The sequence below is a fragment of the Schistocerca nitens genome, chromosome 4 (genome assembly GCF_023898315.1).
Source record: "Schistocerca nitens isolate TAMUIC-IGC-003100 chromosome 4, iqSchNite1.1, whole genome shotgun sequence".
Lineage (NCBI taxonomy): Eukaryota > Metazoa > Arthropoda > Insecta > Orthoptera > Acrididae > Schistocerca > Schistocerca nitens.
The window spans coordinates 495,706,870-495,726,814 of record NC_064617.1 but is presented as its reverse complement, the minus strand read 5'-3'; the positions used below and the strand labels follow the sequence as shown (position 1 = coordinate 495,726,814).

General features: G+C 43.3%; 1 protein-coding gene across 1 annotated transcript in view; it reads left to right on the top strand.

Annotated features, from left to right (window-relative positions):
• The window catches only part of LOC126251894 (serine/threonine-protein kinase 32A), a 620,320-nt gene that overhangs the window by 525,169 nt on the left and 75,206 nt on the right, over positions 1-19,945 (top strand). The window contains exon 6 of the mRNA XM_049952606.1: positions 4,933-5,022. Coding sequence (XP_049808563.1) covers positions 4,933-5,022 — 90 coding nt within the window. The remainder of the gene's footprint in view (positions 1-4,932; positions 5,023-19,945) is intronic.

Here is a 19,945-nt window from a genome sequence, read left to right as displayed (position 1 = left end):
GTGTTTTTGCGCAACATACGACCAACTCTGCGAATGTGTGGCTCGCTGGCGGTACATGATATTTTTTTCCAACACGTCACTTCGCTGGAAGCTAGGGTTCATGCCACTTCTTGGCAATTGTGGGGAAGCCATTGTTTCTCATAAAGCACATGTTACCCGTCGATTCCGAGCTGTTGTGGCCCACATATCCGTCTTGTTGGCGTCGCGAGCTTGTTATGTTTATGTCTTTTTGGCTCAGGTGGTGACTGGAAAGTTTGTGGAGCTATCGGTCGGTGAATGTCGGTTTTCGATATATGCTGCGGCATAAGTTCTCACCATTTTATGTAACCAGCACCACTGCGTATATTGAGTAGATAGGAAAAGAGCATGAATGGGATAAGAAGTTACACACACTTTTATTTGTTCTAGTGTACGGCCTTTTCTCTTGTCTTGATCGTTATGCGTTTTCACGACTATGCAGACACATATTAAACAAAGCACTCTTTACTACAGACATCATGGCCGTGCGGTTTAAGGCGCTGCAGTCCGGAACCGCGGGACTGCTACGGTCGCAGGTTCGAATCCTGCCTCGGGCATGGATATGTGTGATGTCCTTAGGTTAGTTAGGTTTAAGTAGTTCTAAGTTCTAGGGGACTGATGACCTAAGATGTTATGTCCCATAGTGCTCAGTGCCATTTTGAACCACAAACATCATGTTATTTGCAGCCTCAGACATGTGTTCTAGAAGTAATGTTTTTGCATTAATTGACTGTTCCGTTTGTTCTTCTTAGAATATTTTACTCATTGAGAATGGAAATAAGTTTCACTGTTGTAATAATCTACAGTATTTATCATTTTACAAACCAGTTTTCGTCTGTTACACTATATATTCTAGTCGTTTATAATATTAAACCTTTTAACGGTAAGATTGTTCTATTTAGTCACTTTTCTTAAGCCAAGTCACCAAATTTTTCTATATGTTGTTGTTTCTATATATGTTATTCAACTTTACCCGAACAGTTGTTGTAATTAGCCATACTGCTATCAATCTAAACATTTTTCAGTGAATTTTTACCGAAAAAAGCCTTATCATTTTATTCCCCAGTCATATATTAGCGTTCATCATCTATGGAAACCAAATAGGATACTCTGTAGTTGTACTGATTTCAAAAGCTTGATACCACAAATATTTCACAGCACAAACATTTAGCTTTTTATCTATGTTGCTGCGGAATTTGTTCGGTTAATTGCAAAATATAGAAACAGGTAACAGAGTTAACATAAAGTTTTTTGGAAGTATTTGTGGCTGGTTTCCTTCTTCACCAATAATGGCCTCATAGTTTTCTGCTATAAAGAATACAAAACTAAACAAGAATGTTTTCATTGGAATATGTGCAATAATTGAAAATGATTCCAAAAATATGTGTACTGCTATTATTGTTGTTTATTCCTCATGATATTAAGGTACTTTGTCGTCTCAAAATAAATTAATAATCGTTTACCAGAGTTTTACGGAGTCGCTTTTTCCGTCACACTCAAATGTTTTCCAACGTGTCACTTCGCTGGAAGCTAGGTTTCACGCCACTTTTTGGCAATTGTGGGAAAGAAACGCTCGTAGTTCCGACACTGGTCATAAACACTTTTTGTGTATTAAATTGTTCAGTGCTTGCGTTGAGTCCGCTTTCTCACTTCAGTATCACATCGAGGTGAATATGAATGGATAAACTGGTGTGAAACGTGCTGCTGTAATAGTATACTCGTCGCCTTAATTAAATAAACGTTTCAAAGTACTGACTGCAGAAACCGTCAACTTGTATTTGGTGGAGTACTGTGTCCAAAGGGCAGTAAAAGGAGGCGAATCAGTGCAGAGCAGTGGAAGGGGGACAATAGTGGCGCGACAAAGCCCTTGGGCGTGACAGAGGGAGATCGATCGGGACCATTGGCTGTGTCGGCGCGCCACATATCGGGGCAGAGAGACCACACCGGGCCCGGGTTTCTCCTATTCTAGTATATCCCTTTTGTACTGTTTCAAGGGAGGCACTATTAAAAACGCAGCGCATCAAAACCAGACAAGTGACAAATTGTTGTTATAATTAGTGAGTGTGTATCATTCATAACTTTAACAAAGTCCAAAACTGGGAACGACGAAGCAAATTCTTTTAGATCGCTACTGCGTCTGAAATGTGGGCACAATATCTTTTCACGTAAATTTGGTCAAGAACTATCAATTACGTGTGGTAGTACCGCAGGTGATAATCATTAGCATAGCGATCAAAGATGGTACTATACCGCCTCACAACAATTAGCGCCACTCTTTGTATGCAGATAAGCAAACTTCAAATATTGGTACATTCTAATTTAATGACCTAGTTTTCTATTTAATGAATATTAATAGGTTTTTATTGTTTTCAGATTGAGGCACTTATTGTTTTTCTTCATTCGGAAACATATCCTTTAATTGGCGGTGACTTACTTCCGTCGTAATTTTTGAAATTCAAAGATATTAAACTTTCACTTCTTGAGAATTCGTTATTTAGACGTTTCTTTATATGGTTGATGAATTCTCATTATAATACCATAATTCATTGATAATAAATACTAAGGATGCTATCTACTTTCAAAAAGGCATGAACACTATTATTACGTTCTTCATAAACGTCCTTACACTAGTTTATTGTCCATAAATTACAAGGCACGCTACATATTATGTAACTTGAAAGCAAAAAAACACATCAAAAAAAGTTTTGCATCACCTCGGTTCCGAGAGCTCCGGAACCTGTACAGAAAATTGGAATAGAGGTCAACATAAACGTCATTTCCGCCATTTTTATTGCTCATGAAAACCACACATTGCATGTTGTACCACCACACAGTGAGACCTTCAGAGGTGGTGGTCCAGACTGCTGTACACACCGGTAGCTCTAATATCCTGTAGCACGTGATCTTGCATTGATGCATGCCTGTGTTGGTCGTGGCATACTATCCACAAGTTCAGCAAGGCACTGTTGGTCCAGATTGTCCAATTTTCTCAACGGCGTTTCGCCGTAGATGCCTCAGAGTAGGTGGTGGGTCACGTCGTCCATAAATAATCCTTTTGAGTCTATCCCAGGCGTCTTCGACAGGGTTAATGTCTGGAAAACATGTTGGCCACTCTAGTCGAGCGATGTCGTTATCTTGAAGGAAGTCATTCACAAGATGCGCACGATAGGTGCGCGAATTGTAATCCATGAAGACGAATGCCTCGCCACTATGCTGCCGATATGGTTGCACCATCCGTCGGAGGATGGCTTTCACGTATCGTACAGCTGTTACGGCGCCTTCCATGACCACCAGCGGCGTACTTCGGCCCCACATAATGCCACCCCAAAACATCAGGGAACCTCTACTTTGCTCCACTCGCTGGACAGCGTGTCTAAGGCTTTCAGTCTGACCGGGTTGCCTCCAAACACGTCTCCGACGTATGACAGTCGATCTGACGGTTCTGCAGTCACATGTTTCCATACCGAAAGATGAACTGATGTTCACAGTTCTGCTGCCACATGTTGGCAGCCAAATATGAGAATTCGAACTGAACGTTCGGCATTCAGATTCGACCCCAAAGTCGATTACGCCAAGAATGTATTGGTCGACTTTGGAACAATGAACGATGTTTGTTAACATTTCAATACTTTGATGGTTAACTGTTTTGTTTCAGATCAGACAAATTCAAGGATATATTCAGTTGGAGGAACCCGTCCTCGATGTATCGATTGACTGACAGACAGATAACGTCCAGCCTAAGCTACTGGAAATACAGACATACTGGACGATAACACCGTGTGTTAAACCGGCTGCGAGAAAGAACATGCTAAGGCGAAAACAGAAAAGTTGTGTTTTTGGATAACTTTATAGTCCTTCTTGTTCATAGACTGAAACTGGCATTAAAGCTAGTATAGTCCTGGGGCAGATCTCCATGTCGTTGGCATAATGGGCATGCAGGACTTGAGGCATATTTGCCACAACGACAGCATGCAAGATGCGAAAGAACAGTCCATGCACTGACTCGTGTCCGACACATGGACTATTAGTAGCAATTTAGAAGTCACAACCACCCTCCGCAATGTGTAAAAATAGTGGGATCCCCTCCCCCCTCCCCCCCGTTGCGTATCTCTTCCTCCTTCTCCCCACTCCCTGCACATCACTGATGCCACATTCTCTGTACCCATATCCTTCTCCCTCATCTCTCTCTCCATCTCCTGCCCCCCCCCCCCATTACTGACCATATTTATTGTTATTGCAAATTGAACTCTGATTGGGAATAGATGTTCCAAATGAATAGGTAAACTGGTGGGATTCATTAGTAGGAGAGACCTTTCCAGCTTCTAGGTACATGACGATAGTAACTTTAATGACAGTTTAAAAATCTATGAACAAGTAGGATTATAAAATAATCCAAAACACAACTTTCCTGTTTTCAGCTTAGCATGTTCTTTATCGCAGCCGGTTTAACACACTGTGTTTATCGTCCAGTATATCTGTATCTCCAGTAGCTTAGGCTGGACGTTATCTGTCTGTCGGTATTCCAAATGTAAATAGGCTATAAAATGAAGATACAGTATATTTATAATAATAAAAACTTAATCTAAAGTTGTTTATGACGCTAGAGGCATTCATTGTTTTGGAATTGTCATGATGCGACAGTAAATTTACCTCGATATTTTGTAAGCGACAAGAGTACTTGCCTTAAGTAAATTAGGAACACTACGTGAAACGTAAGTGAATGGTGGGTCGCATATTTCACACTAGCTATTGCCGAATGTGAGCGAGCTTCCCAAATCACATCAAAAGCTCACAAGAACATACTGTAAGGGAATAACATGAGTGAATTGGATCTGTATTCGTGTGGTAACACTGTCATAATCTTATTACTTCGTCGCATGACTCAGGTGGACTTTCTTTGTGTTTGTGTTGCAGGTCACGCCCATCTGACGGACTTCAACATCGCCACCGTCCTCGAGCCCGGCCAGTTGGCGACATCCATGTCGGGCACCAAGCCGTACATGGGTTAGTAGGCCGTTGATGTGCGTTTGCGGATGCGTGCATGTGGGTGTGCATGTGCAAAGATATGAGTAAAGGAAGAGACTGGTGGGCGTGTGAGAGTGTGGCATATACTGCATGAACATGAGCATCCTACATGTCGACAAGGTCGTGTCGAGGCCGAAGTTGCTCAGTTAAAGTCTGGGTCGCAATCAAGCCCCATAATCCGATTGCTAGGACCGATGACAGGCGAAGGTTATGTGGACATTCTCCCATAGCGTCTGTATCTATTTTGACATTAGAGTACCCTGATGAAAAAGTCATGTCATGCGACAGGTAACTGCCCTTTGGTTAAAAGCATGAGACCTGAACAACAGTCTAGAGAATAATTCACGACCATTCCTTGGCCGACGAAGATCACCGACTAAGTTGTCAGTGTAATATAAATCGTTAGATTCCCAGTCTTTTATTGTAGAAAGCAAAATGAGATAGTTCCAGAAGAAACTGACATATTCAACGTAACTAACAACAAATATTTTAATTGGTATGTTGTATCCACGAGGTTTTACGTGGCATTACAATTTTTTTTAAGTCGTTTGAACTGATGAAATATAATTAGTATCTGAAGGAATAAAAATGGTTGAAATGGCTCTGAGCACTATGCGACTTAGCTGCTGAGCTCATCTGTCGCCTGGAACTTAGAACTAATTAAACCTAACTAACCTAAGGACATCACACACATCCATGCCCGAGGCAGGATTCGAACCTGCGACCGTAGCGGTCGCTCTGCTCCAGACTGTAGCGCCTAGAACCGCACGGCCACTCCGGCCGGCTTTGAAGGAATAGTTCTCGTAACTGTGACAACAACGCTTCAGCTGTTAACATAGTAAATAGGTGCTTCTGAGGAATCTGATATACTGTACGGTATTATATCGTCAACTGTAAATGTTCCCAAACTCCATTACATAATTACGTGGGAAAGGAATATTTGTGAGAAATTTCGAACGTTTCCAAAGGTTTCCATACTTTATAGGTGTTTTGCATGACCTATTTCGTAATGAATCGGTGTTTGTGGTTAACAGTTACTGTAAATAAGTAAGATATAGTGCCACATTATCTCTCTCCTTTAATTGGTGTGTATATTGCCTACGCGTATCGTAAGTTAACGCTACTGTCAAATTTTCGTTGTGACCATAACCTGAGAAACTTTTCAGAGAAGCACTAAAACTTGGACCAATTTTTCTGTTGTCGTAGTAAATGTCTCGTTAGTTGCAAAAGGCTACTGGGAATAGCGTACTTGCAGCATATCAGACGCATAAATTAAAAGAAAGTCAACAAGCTTAGTATAAAGTTATTTCTTCCCTGTTCTGAAAAACATTGCAGCAGGCGTAAGTTATTTTTTTACTTCTTCGTAAAATATTGCACCGGGCATAAGGTAGCCACACTCCGTTTGCTTTTCTCTGGCAAGGGATGACTTGGTTCTGTGCGCAAACAGCTATTATATCTCCATGACTACTCTAAAGTGATTAGAAGCTGCTGCGAGTGGGTGAGTTGAGAGGACTACCAACAGGTGTGTACCAGAGATACCAATTGTACCTCAAATACCACCATCATCTGTGGATACTGTCTCAACCGTAGGAAATACAGAACCCATCATTACACGTTTACTTTACTGTGAGTGGCATGTAAACGGTAGGTCTAAGCGTCCTGTACAGAGGAGACAGAGATCAGGGAGAACGCAGGATGCTGCACCCATCCAGCTAACAGGTTTTACATCCACAACTACATGGATACTCTGCAAATCACACTTAAGTGCTTCGCTGAGGGTTCATCGAAACACCTTCACAATAATTCTGTATTATTCCAATCTCGAGCAACGCCCGGAGAAAACGACCACCTATATCTTTCAATGCGAGCACTGAGTTCCCTTATTTTGTTATGACGGTCGTTTCTCCCTACGCAGGTCGACGTCAACAATATATTTTTACACTCTGAGGAGAAAGCTGGTGATTGAGATTTCATGAGAACATTCCGCTTCAACCAAAAACCCCGTTGTTTTAATCATGTGCACTCCAAATCCCGTATATGTTACTGACACTTTCTCCCCTATTTCGCGGCAATACAAAACGTGCTGCTTTTCTTTGAATTTTCCGATGTACTCCTTTAATCCTATCTGATGAGAATTCCAGACCGCGTAGCAGCACTCCAAAACAGGACTGACAAGCATAAAGTGGACAGTCTATTTAGTAGATATGTTACATTTTCTATGTGTTGTGTTGATAAAACGCAGTCTTTTCTTTTTTTTTTTGCTTTCCCCACAGCATCTTCTATGTTTTCTTTCTAGATTAAGTTATTCATAATTGTAATTCCTAGGTATTTAGTAGAATTTACGGCCTTTAGATTTCACTGATTTATCGTGTAACAGAAGTTTAATGGATTCCATTTAGCACTCATGTGGATGACCTCACACTTTTCATCATTTAACCTCAACTGCCAATTATATCTCATACAGATATCGTTTCCAAATCGTTTTGCGATTTGTTTTGATATTCTGCTGACTTTACTAGACGATAAACGATAGTATCATCTGCAAGAAACCTGAGACGGCTGCTGAGATATTCTCCTAAATCCTTTATATAGATAAAAAACAGCAGAAGTCTATAACACTACCTTAGGGAACGCCAGAAATAACTTCCGTTTCACTCGATGACTTTCCGCCAGTTACTGCGAACTGTGATCTCTCTGACAGGAAAACACGAATCCATTCACATAACTGAGGCAATATTCCATAAGCACACAATTCCACTACAAGCCGTTTGTGTGGCAGAGTGTCAGAAGCCTTCTGGAAATCTACAAACACAGAATCAATGTGAAATCCCTTATCATTAGCAGTCAACACTTGGTGTGAGTAAAGAGCTAGTTGTGTTTCACAAGGGCGATGTTTTCTAAATCCTTGGTTCAAATGGCTCTGAGCACTATGGGACTTAACATCTGTGTACATCAGTCCCCTAGAACTTAGAACTACTTAAACCTAACTAACCTAAGGACATCACACACATCCATGCCCGAGGCAGGTTAAGAATACCAGCGTTGCTCATGGAGGTTAGGAAAGCTCACAGTTTGGAAATATTCTCCCCAAAACAGATCTTGAACCCTGATTCTGAGTCGAGAGGAAGGCTAAACAGAGACTATGAAGGCTCTGTGACAAGCTAGGCTTTGACTTACTTGATTTGCACCATAGGGCTGACAGTTGTAGGATCTCCATCTCCATCCACATATACACTCCTCAAGCCGCCATACGGTACATGGCGGAGGGTACATAATGAGTTATGACAGCGAACCAATAGTTCTGTACTGACAGGTTACTCTGTAACTGCAATATATGATCTGAAGATGGGCAGCTAGCATGAAACCGGTTATTGAAAACAAAAAAATTGTGATCAAAGACTGAAATGCCATATTTTTATTCAAAGAATGATCGCGCCAATCCCAGTAAGACAATCATGTATAGTTTTGATAAACCTTCCCGTATACCACAACGTGATGAACAAATAGCCATAAACGGCGTCTCACACAGTCCGCCAAGTCACTGATGTGTATGGAGAACAATAGCGGTCTATAACACTTCTCTGGGACACTCCTGACGATACCCTCTTGTCTCATGAACACTTGCTGTAGACGACATCTACTGATTCTATTACTTAAAAAGTATTCGAACAAGTCATATATTTGGGAACCTAATCCAGATGCTCGGATCTTCGTCAACAGTTGGCAGTGGGGCACCGTGCCAAATGCTTTTCGGAAATCTAGGAATATGGAATTTGCCTGTTGCCCTCCATTCACGGTTTGTAGGATACCCTGTGAGAAACGGGCAAACTGAGTGTCACACGATCGATGTTAGCTAAATCTGTGTTAATTCATGGGCAGAAGCTTATCTATCGCAAGGAAATTTATTGTATTCGAACTCAGAATGTGTTCAAGAATTCTGCAGCAGACCGATGTTAATGATAGTGATCTGTAATTTTCCGGCTCAGTTCTTTTACCTTTCATACGTACAAGAGTCGCCTGCGCTTTCTCCATTTGCTTGGGACCTCGCTCTGAGCGATGAGCGAAATGGAGGCAAGCTATGTAAGCGGCCAGCCCTGCAGAGTACTTTGTCTAAAACCGAACAGGGATTTCATCTGACTTTGTAACTCATCCGTTTTCAACTCTATCAGTTGCTTTTTCTGCGCCACCGATGCCTATTTATACTTCCTCTGTGGGGGAGTCTGAGTGTTGCTCAAACGACGGTTTGTTTATGTTTCTACGATTCTCCATTATGAATGGTTTCTTAAATTTGAAATTTAAAACTTCAGATTTCCTCTTCTATTGCGACCCTGGACTGGTCGACGAGTAACAGAGTAGAAGACAACGACCAGCTTAGTGACTTTACGTATGGCCATAATTTTCTTGGGCTCTCGCAAGATCAAGATGGCGGTGGAAGTTGTACGCTTCGGGCATTGATCCTCTTACTGACACACGGATCTCCACTAACTTCTGCCTGTCGACATTTGCGCGTTCATTTTTGAACAGAGAGTAGAACACTCTCTTTCCTCAGCATTTTCTGAATTTCAGTACTGAACCGCAGAGACTCTTTTTCCACCCTTAAGCCACTTATCTGGCATATTCGTCATCAGAGGGCAATTCACACTTCGCTTAAACTTTGCATGATACTGGAGCCAGACGATGTCCATTCATTGCGTAAGTGGGATGCTAACAATTGCTTATCTGCTTTTACTAGCATGAATACAATCCTGGATTTCTTGATCGATGTATTAACTGTAGCAACTTTCGTCGCTATGATGAAACCGTGATCACTAACCAAATGTTCAAATGTGTGTGAATTACAGTGGGACCAAATTGATGAGGTCATTGGTCCATAGACTTACACACTACTTAAGCTAACTTACGATAGCGACAACACACACACCCATGCCCGATGGAGGACTCGAAACTCCGGCGGGAGTGGCCGCCCGCTCCGTGGCGGATCACTAATCCCCGTCTCTATATTGACACCGTCAATAAGGTCGGGCTTGTTTGTAGCTAGAAGGTCTAATATATTTCCACTGCGTGTGGGTTGTCTAACTAGCTGTACAAGGAAGCTTTCGAAAAGTGTTCAAAAGTACTTCACAAGACTGTGTATCCATACCACGTGTAGTGAATCCGTAGTTACCCCAGTCTATACACGGTAGATTCAACTCGCCTCCAGCTTACGCTGCACGATCGGAGTACTTCCGCGCTACTGGCCGTAGAGTTTTCTTGAATGATTTTACAACGGTTTTGGAGGAATCAAGTGGCTGGCAAAAACATCCAATAATTAACTTGAGCTGTCCTAGACCTCATACTTGGTAACAAATAACTCAATTTCGACTTCGATTGACACAATATCGTGTCGTCAGCAATAAACAGTCCTCCCTCCTATGGCGTCTAACCAGTCTTTCCGATAGATTTCCCAAGCCTCTAGAAATATTTCGAAACTTTCTAATTCCGTTATCGGCCAGCTGCGGTTCAAATAATAATTTCAGAGCAACAACCTCCCTGGAGGGCAATAAGTTCAGGAACTTTGTTACGAATACTTCGACAATTTACGTTAAAATTCTGACGGCCGAAGTATCTCTATTTTGTACGTAGTCAGATTTTTCCCTCTGTAAATCTGCTGGCGAGCGATCATAAGAGAAATTCAAACTATGCCTCTCCTAAAAACTCCCATCTGCAGCCCGAGTAGCCGGTTTCTTTGTGTGGTGACAGCTGACCTATCTAGAGAAATCCTACAACACTTGAGTCCAGAAATCTGCAGCCGCAATCATCACAGAGTCGACGGAGCCTGTGGCTGGGACCCTCAACTCGGCTCCGAACCAAAGAACCTCGATCAACTCTTGGTTCGATGCTACAAATTGCAAGCTTTTCTTGCACCCCTCGAGTGAAGCCAGCAATCGTGGCCACTTTCACAAGCCACCCGTAGAAACTGAGGGTGGCATCAGCAAAGTGCCAGAGGCCAGCGGTGTCTACACGAACAAAAATTTGCTTCTCCCTGTACGTGCGAAGTCCTTTGATTTGCAGGCAAATCGAGGGTCTCAACCACATACACATCTCAACAGAGGCCACCCAGTAGACATACCGAGTGCACACTGGAATTCTTTCCAGTCATAGACGCTATTTCTCTAAGAGGCTCCACAATGTGCCTAAGATCGGAACTCCCAGTAACTACCAAAAGCCTCCAGCCGTGTGCGTGATAGTACGCTCCTGAAGGGACGGCCAACTGTGCACCTGCAGAGCGAATGGGCGAGGCCAAGCGATCAGCCTCGACGGTGGCTCTCCGCCATGAGCGACACGGCCGCCTAAACCGCCACTCACCCCGCAGGGAGCTCGGATGCCCCCCTTGTCGGATACGCTCGAAGGTGTCCCGACAGCAGAGCCCGTGGGCGAAACAAACGACACCTGTGGTGTTCCATGCGGCACGCCAGTTTCTCCTCTGCCGCCACACCCCGAGGCAACAGCTTGCAGACGGCTGACCGTGGCGATAAGCGTTTTCAGCTGTTGATGAACTGCAGCCAGCTTCTCGTGCTTCTAAACACAACACGCACACACTCTATCCATCCTACTACCGCTAGCTTAAAAAATGAACTATGGAAAAAAACAGAAAAAGCTAAAAATGTAATTTCATAGGTTCCTGGTGTTTTACCAATGAAGGCTAATGACTGATCGAGCTGTAATAAGTGATTACTAGCCAACCGAAACAAACAGATGACCACTGCCCTGCAGAATGCGTGAATGTACACGTTAGTGTTACTAAAATGGATGAATACACCTCTCAAATACAAAAAGTACCCAGTGAATTTAAGAATTAAACAAAACCATTAACCAATAATTGCAAAGTATTTAATTAAACTATGAAAACAAACAGAGAAGCTACGTATGTGACTTACTGGTCTCCTGCAGTTTCACTAGCGAAAGCTGACGGCCTAAATGGGTCAGGTGTGAACTACACGTCAGAGGCGTAGAGATTAGGCGTTCCTCCATCCGATGAAATAACGACATCTGTAGGGAACACGGAAGACACGGTGTAAGATCCAAATCAATACTCCTTCACCCTATCCGTAGGTGAGAATGTTAAAATCCTAGAGATTAACTGCCGAAGCATCCGCAGCAAAGTGTTAGAGTTTGAAGCGTTCTAAAAAATCAATGCAGCTCACGTAATACTAGAAAGCACAAAGATCTAATTAAAACCTTAAGTTGACAGAAGTGAGATCTTTGTGGAAAATTTAAGTATATACCAAAAGAATAGGGAAATGGGAAGTGAGGTGGTGTATTTGTTGCAAACAGACAAGAAAATATAATCCATCGAGATGGATACTGAAACTGCATATAAGTCCCCCAGGAGACATCAAATACATTACATCTAATGGCAACATCGGTTCTGACCTGTTTAAGGATGTCTAATTCGAAACTGGTATCAGCGCCCGTGAGGCAGTTGTAGCAATAATGAATACGAAAGTACGAAGGTCAATTAAAACATGTAGAAAGATATATATTTTCATATATCCTTCTGACATCGTCAGCGTGGAGGCGATCAGTAGTTTTATGAGCACTGAATAAATTTCAATCCATGTTCACGTCATTACACAGTCTCCTCCTTCAGTACAGTAGATCCGATGAAGAGAACAGAGGACTGCCGAAACCGGTCATCTATATGAATAAATAAGTTTAGCGATCTTGGTAGTTGAAAATCTATCCAGTGTTTATAAACGTGTTCGGTAAACAAGATAAAGAATCAGAAGTGTGATATCTCACTGACGAACCTGAAACTCTTAGCTCTGGGTAGAAGATTGTAGAGGAACTATGGGTCAATTTTGAAACAATGGTTGACCATGCATTGGATAGATACGTGGTCAGTAGAACACTTCATGGTGGAGGAGATCCTCCATGGTATGCAATCGCTGTAAAAAAACTTCTAAAGACATAGAGCTCCACATAATGGGTATAAAACTAAGCATACCGCTATAGATACAGGGTGTTTCAAAAATGACCGGTATATTTGAAACGGCAATAAAAACTAAACGAGCAGCGATAGAAATACACCGTTTGTTGCAATATGCTTGGGACAACAGTACATTTTCAGGCGGACAAACTTTCGAAATTACAGTAGTTACAATTTTCAACAACAGATGGCGCTGCAAGTGATGTGAAAGATATAGAAGACAACGCAGTCTGTGGGTGCGCCATTCTGTACGTCGTCTTTCTGCTATAAGCGTGTGCTGTTCACAACGTGCAAGTGTGCTGTAGACAACATGGTTTATTCCTTAGAACAGAGAATTTTTCTGGTGTTGGACTTCCATCGCCTAGAACACAGTGTTGTTGCAACAAGACGAAGTTTTCAACGGAGGTTTAATGTAACCAAAGGACCGAAAAGCGATACAATAAAGGATCTGTTTGAAAAATTTCTACGGACTGGGAACGTGACGGATGAACGTGCTGGAAAGGTAGAGCGACCGCGTACGGCAACCACAGAGGGCAACGCGCAGCTAGTGCAGCAGGTGATCCAACAGCGGCCTCGGGTTTCCGTTCGCCGTGTTGCAGCTGCGGTCCAAATGACGCCAACGTCCACGTATCGTCTCATGCGCCAGAGTTTACACCTCTATCCATACAAAATTCAAACGCAGCAACCCCTCAGCGCCGCTACCATTGCTGCACGAGAGACATTCGCTAACGATATAGTGCACAGGATTGATGACGGCGATATGCATGTGGGCAGCATTTGGTTTACTGACGAAGCTTATTTTTACCTGGACGGCTTCGTCAATAAACAGAACTGGCGCATATGGGGAACCGAAGAGCCCCATGTTGCAGTCCCATCGTCCCTGCATCCTCAAAAAGTACTGGTCTGGGCCGCCATTTCTTCCAAAGGAATCATTGGCCCATTTTTCAGATCCGAAACGATTACTGCATCACGCTATCTGGACATTCTTCGTGAATTTGTGGCGGTACAAACTGCCTTAGACGACACTGCGAATACCTCGTGGTTTATGCACGATGGTGCCCGGCCACATCGCACGGCCGACGTCTTTAATTTCCTGAATGAATATTTCGATGATCGTGTGATTGCTTTGGGCTATCCGAAACATACAGGAGGCGGCGTGGATTGGCTTCCCTATTCGCCAGACATGAACCCCTGTGACTTCTTTCTGTGGGGACACTTGAAAGACCAGGTGTACCGCCAGAATCCAGAAACAATTGAACAGCTGAAGCAGTACATCTCATCTGCATGTGAAGCCATTCCGCCAGACACGTTGTCAAAGGTTTCGGGTAATTTCATTCAGAGACTACACCATATTATTGCTAGGCATGGTGGATATGTGGAAAATATCGTACTATAGAGTTTCCCAGACCGCAGCGCCATCTGTTGTTGAAAATTGTAACTACTGTAATTTCGAAAGTTTGTCTGCCTGAAAATGTACTGTTGTCCCAAGCATATTGCAACACACGGTGTATTTCTAATGCTGTTCGTTTAGTTTTTATTGCCGTTTCAAATATACCGGTCATTTTTGAAACACCCTGTACATAGATGCTGAATGAAACGTGTTTGGTGGTCGAAAGAGCATTGCGTGAAGGCTTTGACTGCTCTAGCAGAAATTGACGAAAAATCTTTCACAAAACCCAAAAAAAATTATGATCGTATGTAAAGGCTGTCAGTGGCACCATAATTAGTGTCTGGACAGTTATAGACGAGACTGGATCTGAAACTGAGGATAGCAAAGCAAAAACAGAAAAGCTTAAGTCTGTTTCCAGATACTCCTTTACACATAAAAAAACAGTATTGCCTCAATTGAAGCCACTAGAACTGAAAAGATGAGTGAAATAGATATTAATGTCAGTGGCGTTCAGACACAGCTGGAATCGCTAAAACGGAACAAAGCTACAGCGCACGATGGAAAGCCTATCCCGCTCTGTAACCAATTTGCGGCTGATTCGTACCCTCTTAGCTATAATCCGTCTTAGATCCCCCGAACAGAAACAAGAAGGGTAGCAGAAGTGATCCACAAAAATATCGTCCAGTATCCTTGACATCCTTTTACTGTAGAATATACTCTGAGCACAAACATAAATGAGGTATCTCGAACAGAACGACTTCCTCCTGGACACAAGCATGGATTTCGAAAACATAGATCATTTAAAACCCAACTTGCACTTTTCTCACACGACATCTTGAAAGTCTTGGTTCAAGGCAGTCAAGTAGGTGTAGTATTTCTCGATTTCCAAAAAGCAGTTGACTCAATGCTACATCTACACTCACTATCCAAAGAGTGATCGTAAGTGGTATCGGGCTAAATTTGTGAATGGACTGAAGATATCTTGGTAGGGAGGACGCAGCGTGTTATCTTGTTTGGAGAATCATCGACAGATGTAGAAGTAGCTTTGGGTGTTCCCCAGAGAACTGACCATTGCTGTCCATGTTCTACATTAATGGCTTTGAGGACGATATTAACAGCACCGTAATCTCAAACTTTTTACACATGATGCATTTGTGTGTAACAAAGTACAGTCTGATCGAAGCTACACAAATGTTAAGTCAGACATCGATAAGATTTAAAAGCGGTAGAAAGATTCACAATTTGCTTTAAATGTTCAGAAATTTAAAACTGTGCTCTTCACAAACCTAAAAAACATAGTACAATATGAATATATTATCTGTGAGCCAAAGCTGTAATCGTTAAAGTCATAAAAATAAGTGGATGTAACACTTAGTAGAGTCATGAAATGGGACGATCATACAGGATCAGTCTTGGGCAAAGCAGGCTTAGATTTTGGTTTACTGGCAGCATACTAGGGAAATGCAATCGTTCCACAAAGGAGATTTCTTATAAATCACTTGTGCGACTCATCCTAGAATACTGCTCAAGTGTGTGAGACCTGTGCCAAATAGGACTAACACGAGATACTTAACGTGTACAGAGAAGGGCAGGACAATGGTCACAGGTTGGTTTGACGCGCAGGAGAGTGGTCGCAGTCGTTTAAAGAACTGAACTGGTAGACTCTTGAATGTAGGCGGATACTATCCTGCGAAAGTATACTAAGTCATTTTCAAGAACCGCCTTTCAATTGAGACCCTAGTAACATACTACAACCCTACAAAAAACGGTTTAAATGGCTCTGAGCACTATGGGACTTAACAGCTATGGTCATCAGTCCCCTAGAACTTAGAACTACTTAAACCTAACTAACCTAAGGACATCAAACAACACCCAGCCATCACGAGGCAGAGAAAATCCCTGACCCCGCTACAACCCTACAAATAAATCCCATAGGTATCTTGAGGATAAGATTAGATTGATTACAGCATACACCGAGGCAGTTACACAGTCATTCTTCTCGCACTCGATGCGTGAATGCAACGGTAAAATAGCCTTAATCACGTGTACAATGCGACGTATCGTTTTCCAAGCACTTCACAGCGCCTCACAGAGTATTGATTTAGATGTAAATTTAGTTGCGGGATACCATAGCGTTGCGTTTGACCGCTCAAGCATTCTTGAATAATCAGTTCTTACACGTTTTGTAAATCACTCGCACTCTGTTGTATGACCACTTGTCGATGTCATTTTGGCGGCTTTTAATTTGTCTTGAGTGTACCACACGGTACACCAAATAGCCGTGATTGCGAAAAAAGTTCTTTGCCCTACAAATTTAGTTTTTACAGCTCCAGTTTGCTGATGTTATATACACTCCTGGAAATTGAAATAAGAACACCGTGAATTCATTGTCCCAGGAAGGGGAAACTTTATTGACACATTCCTGGGGTCAGATACATCACATGATCACACTGACAGAACCACAGGCACATAGACACAGGCAACAGAGCATGCACAATGTCGGCACTAGTACAGTGTAATCCACCTTTCGCAGCAATGCAGGCTGCTATTCTCCCATGGAGACGATCGTAGAGATGCTGGATGTAGTCCTGTGGAACGGCTTGCCATGCCATTTCCACCTGGCGCCTCAGTTGGACCAGCGTTCGTGCTGGACGTGCAGACCGCGTGAGACGACGCTTCATCCAGTCCCAAACATGCTCAATGGGGGACAGATCCGGAGATCTTGCTGGCCAGGGTAGTTGACTTACACCTTCTAGAGCACGTTGGGTGGCACGGGATACATGCGGACGTGCATTGTCCTGTTGGAACAGCAAGTTCCCTTGCCGGTCTAGGAATGGTAGAACGATGGGTTCGATGACGGTTTGGATGTACCGTGCACTATTCAGTGTCCCCTCGACGATCACCAGTGGTGTACGGCCAGTGTAGGAGATCGCTCCCCACACCATGATGCCGGGTGTTGGCCGTGTGTGCCTCGGTCATATGCAGTCCTGATTGTGGCGCTCACCTGCACGGCGCCAAACACGCATACGACCATCATTGGCACCAAGGCAGAAGCGACTCTCATCGCTGAAGACGACGCGTCTCCATTCGTCCCTCCATTCACGCCTGTCGCGACACCACTGGAGGTGGGCTGCACAATGTTGGGGCGTGAGCGGAAGACGGCCTAACGGTGTGCGGGACCGTAGCCCAGCTTCATGGAGACGGTTGCGAATGGTCCTCGCCGATACCCCAGGAGCAACAGTGTCCCTAATTTGCTGGGAAGTGGCGGTGCGGTCCCCTACGGCACTGCGTAGCATCCTACGGTCTTGGCGTGCATCCATGCGTCGCTGCGGTCCGGTCCCAGGTCGACGGGCACGTGCACCTTCCGTCGACCACTGGCGACAACATCGATGTACTGTGGAGACCTCACGCCCCACGTGTTGAGCAATTCGGCGGTACGTCCACCCGGCCTCCCGCATGCCCACTATACACCCTCGCTCAAAGTCCGTCAACTGCACATACGGTTCACGTCCACGCTGTCGCGGCATGCTACCAGTGTTAAAGACTGCGATGGAGCTCCGTATGCCACGGCAAACTGGCTGACACTGACGGCGGCGGTGCACAAATGCTGCGCAGCTAGCGCCATTCGACGGCCAACACCGCGGTTCCTGGTGTGTCCGCTGTGCCGTGCGTGTGATCATTGCTTGTACAGCCCTCTCGCAGTGTCCGGAGCAAGTATGGTGGGTCTGACACACCGGTGTCAATGTGTTCTTTTTTCCATTTCCAGGAGTGTAGATCTAGTGGGAGAGGGAATGCGACTAGAACGGGTATATAACGCCGTACTGGAAGCTGCTTTACTCTTCGAGAGTGTGACGAGTGACGAATACTCGTGGAATGGTGGAATGTAACGCTGTTGCTATGGTTATTGTTGTCGTAGTTGTTGTGATCGTCACAGTCGTTGGTGGCGATGATGATGATGATGATGATGATGATGATTATGACGAGAGCGGTGAGAGGGTGAAATCTGCTATCCACTAACCGTACACATATTTCGAATATCACCAGAGAAGCTACTTAGCTTATCCTTCCCATTTATTATATGTCACATGCCATTCCTCAGAGAGGAATTTAGCCCAGTGTATAGCGTAAAGCAGCAAGATATAAATATCGATTCCTGCACCTAAATTAATATTACGCATTCGCTGTTTTCGATGTTGCTCACGCTGTCAGTCATTTGCATCCTTTATTCCAAGTAATTTATAGTTTATTCTTTGTATGCCGTTTGAAAGATTTTGCAGTGACATGACTTCCCAAAGGTTGTACATGGTTCACTAAATAGCCCTTTTACACGTGTCTGTTACAACACAACGTGCCAAGCGACAATTGTTACAGATCAACATCAATTTGCGGTAAGCAGAATAATGTTCTCCATAAAATTACACGTTGCTGGAGGAGCATTACTTAGCACCCTGACTTACAACTAACGTGCACGCCTGGCACATTTACGGTAAAACAAGATGAGAAATCACAACAATACACAATTCACAATTAACTGGCGGAAACAAGAGAGAACATAGCTCTACCCAGTGGCAACTAACGATTCCAATCTACCACTGCTGAAGTCATGCTTACTATATTCTTATTGGAAGTTGGGCTCCCTTTTTCAGTGACGTGGATTTACAGAACTTGAAACTTTTTCTGCTTAAGTCGGACAATTCAGACACGATAATTCTGGAGGACGTTCTGCTGACCAGAAAAATACAAAAGTGTAGAATGTAAATAATGCCGCCCACGGTTTGAGAAGTACAGTATGATAGAAAAACTGTTACTCAACCCATTGTAGGCGTCTGCATTCCATTTCAGACAAATTAGAACAACAGTATAGCGCAATAATTTCTTTTGTTTACGTGGATGGTTAGAATGGACTGAAAGAACGTATAAAGAGAAAATAGTGAAACAGTGTGATCACAATTTCAATTACTTTCGCTGTAAACATCATCTAAGTTTTCGAAATGGTGTCCATGATTCTTGAATTTCATCAACATGTGTTATCAGTATATCAAAACGCTGTATGACTCGTATTTTCGTGATCATTTACCTTTGAAGAAGACTGGGAAGTTGCTCAGTCAATCGACCGTTTCAATTACAAATGTTTGTACCTAGTGAAATATAGTATAAACAAAGAATACAGTGTTTAATGATTATCTTGTTCTGAAATGCAGAATCCAGGTAAAGTTCATATTACGTGACTTTTCCTGAACTCATGCCGATCATACAAACGGCAACAACACGAAGTGGGACAACAGGGTGCGTGGGCCAGTGTGGCCGAGCGGTTCTAGTCGCTTCAGTCTGGATCCGCGCGACCGCTAAGGTCGCAGGTTCGCATCCTGCCTCGGGCATGGATGTGTGTGATGTCCTTAGGTTAGTTAGGTTAAAGTAGTTCTAAGTTCTAGGGGACTGATGACCTCAGATGTTAAGTCCCATAGTGCTCCGAGCCATTTGATCCATTTGAACAACAGGGTGCACAACAAGTTTTGCCAGGACCAAGAAAGCAGGATCCTGTT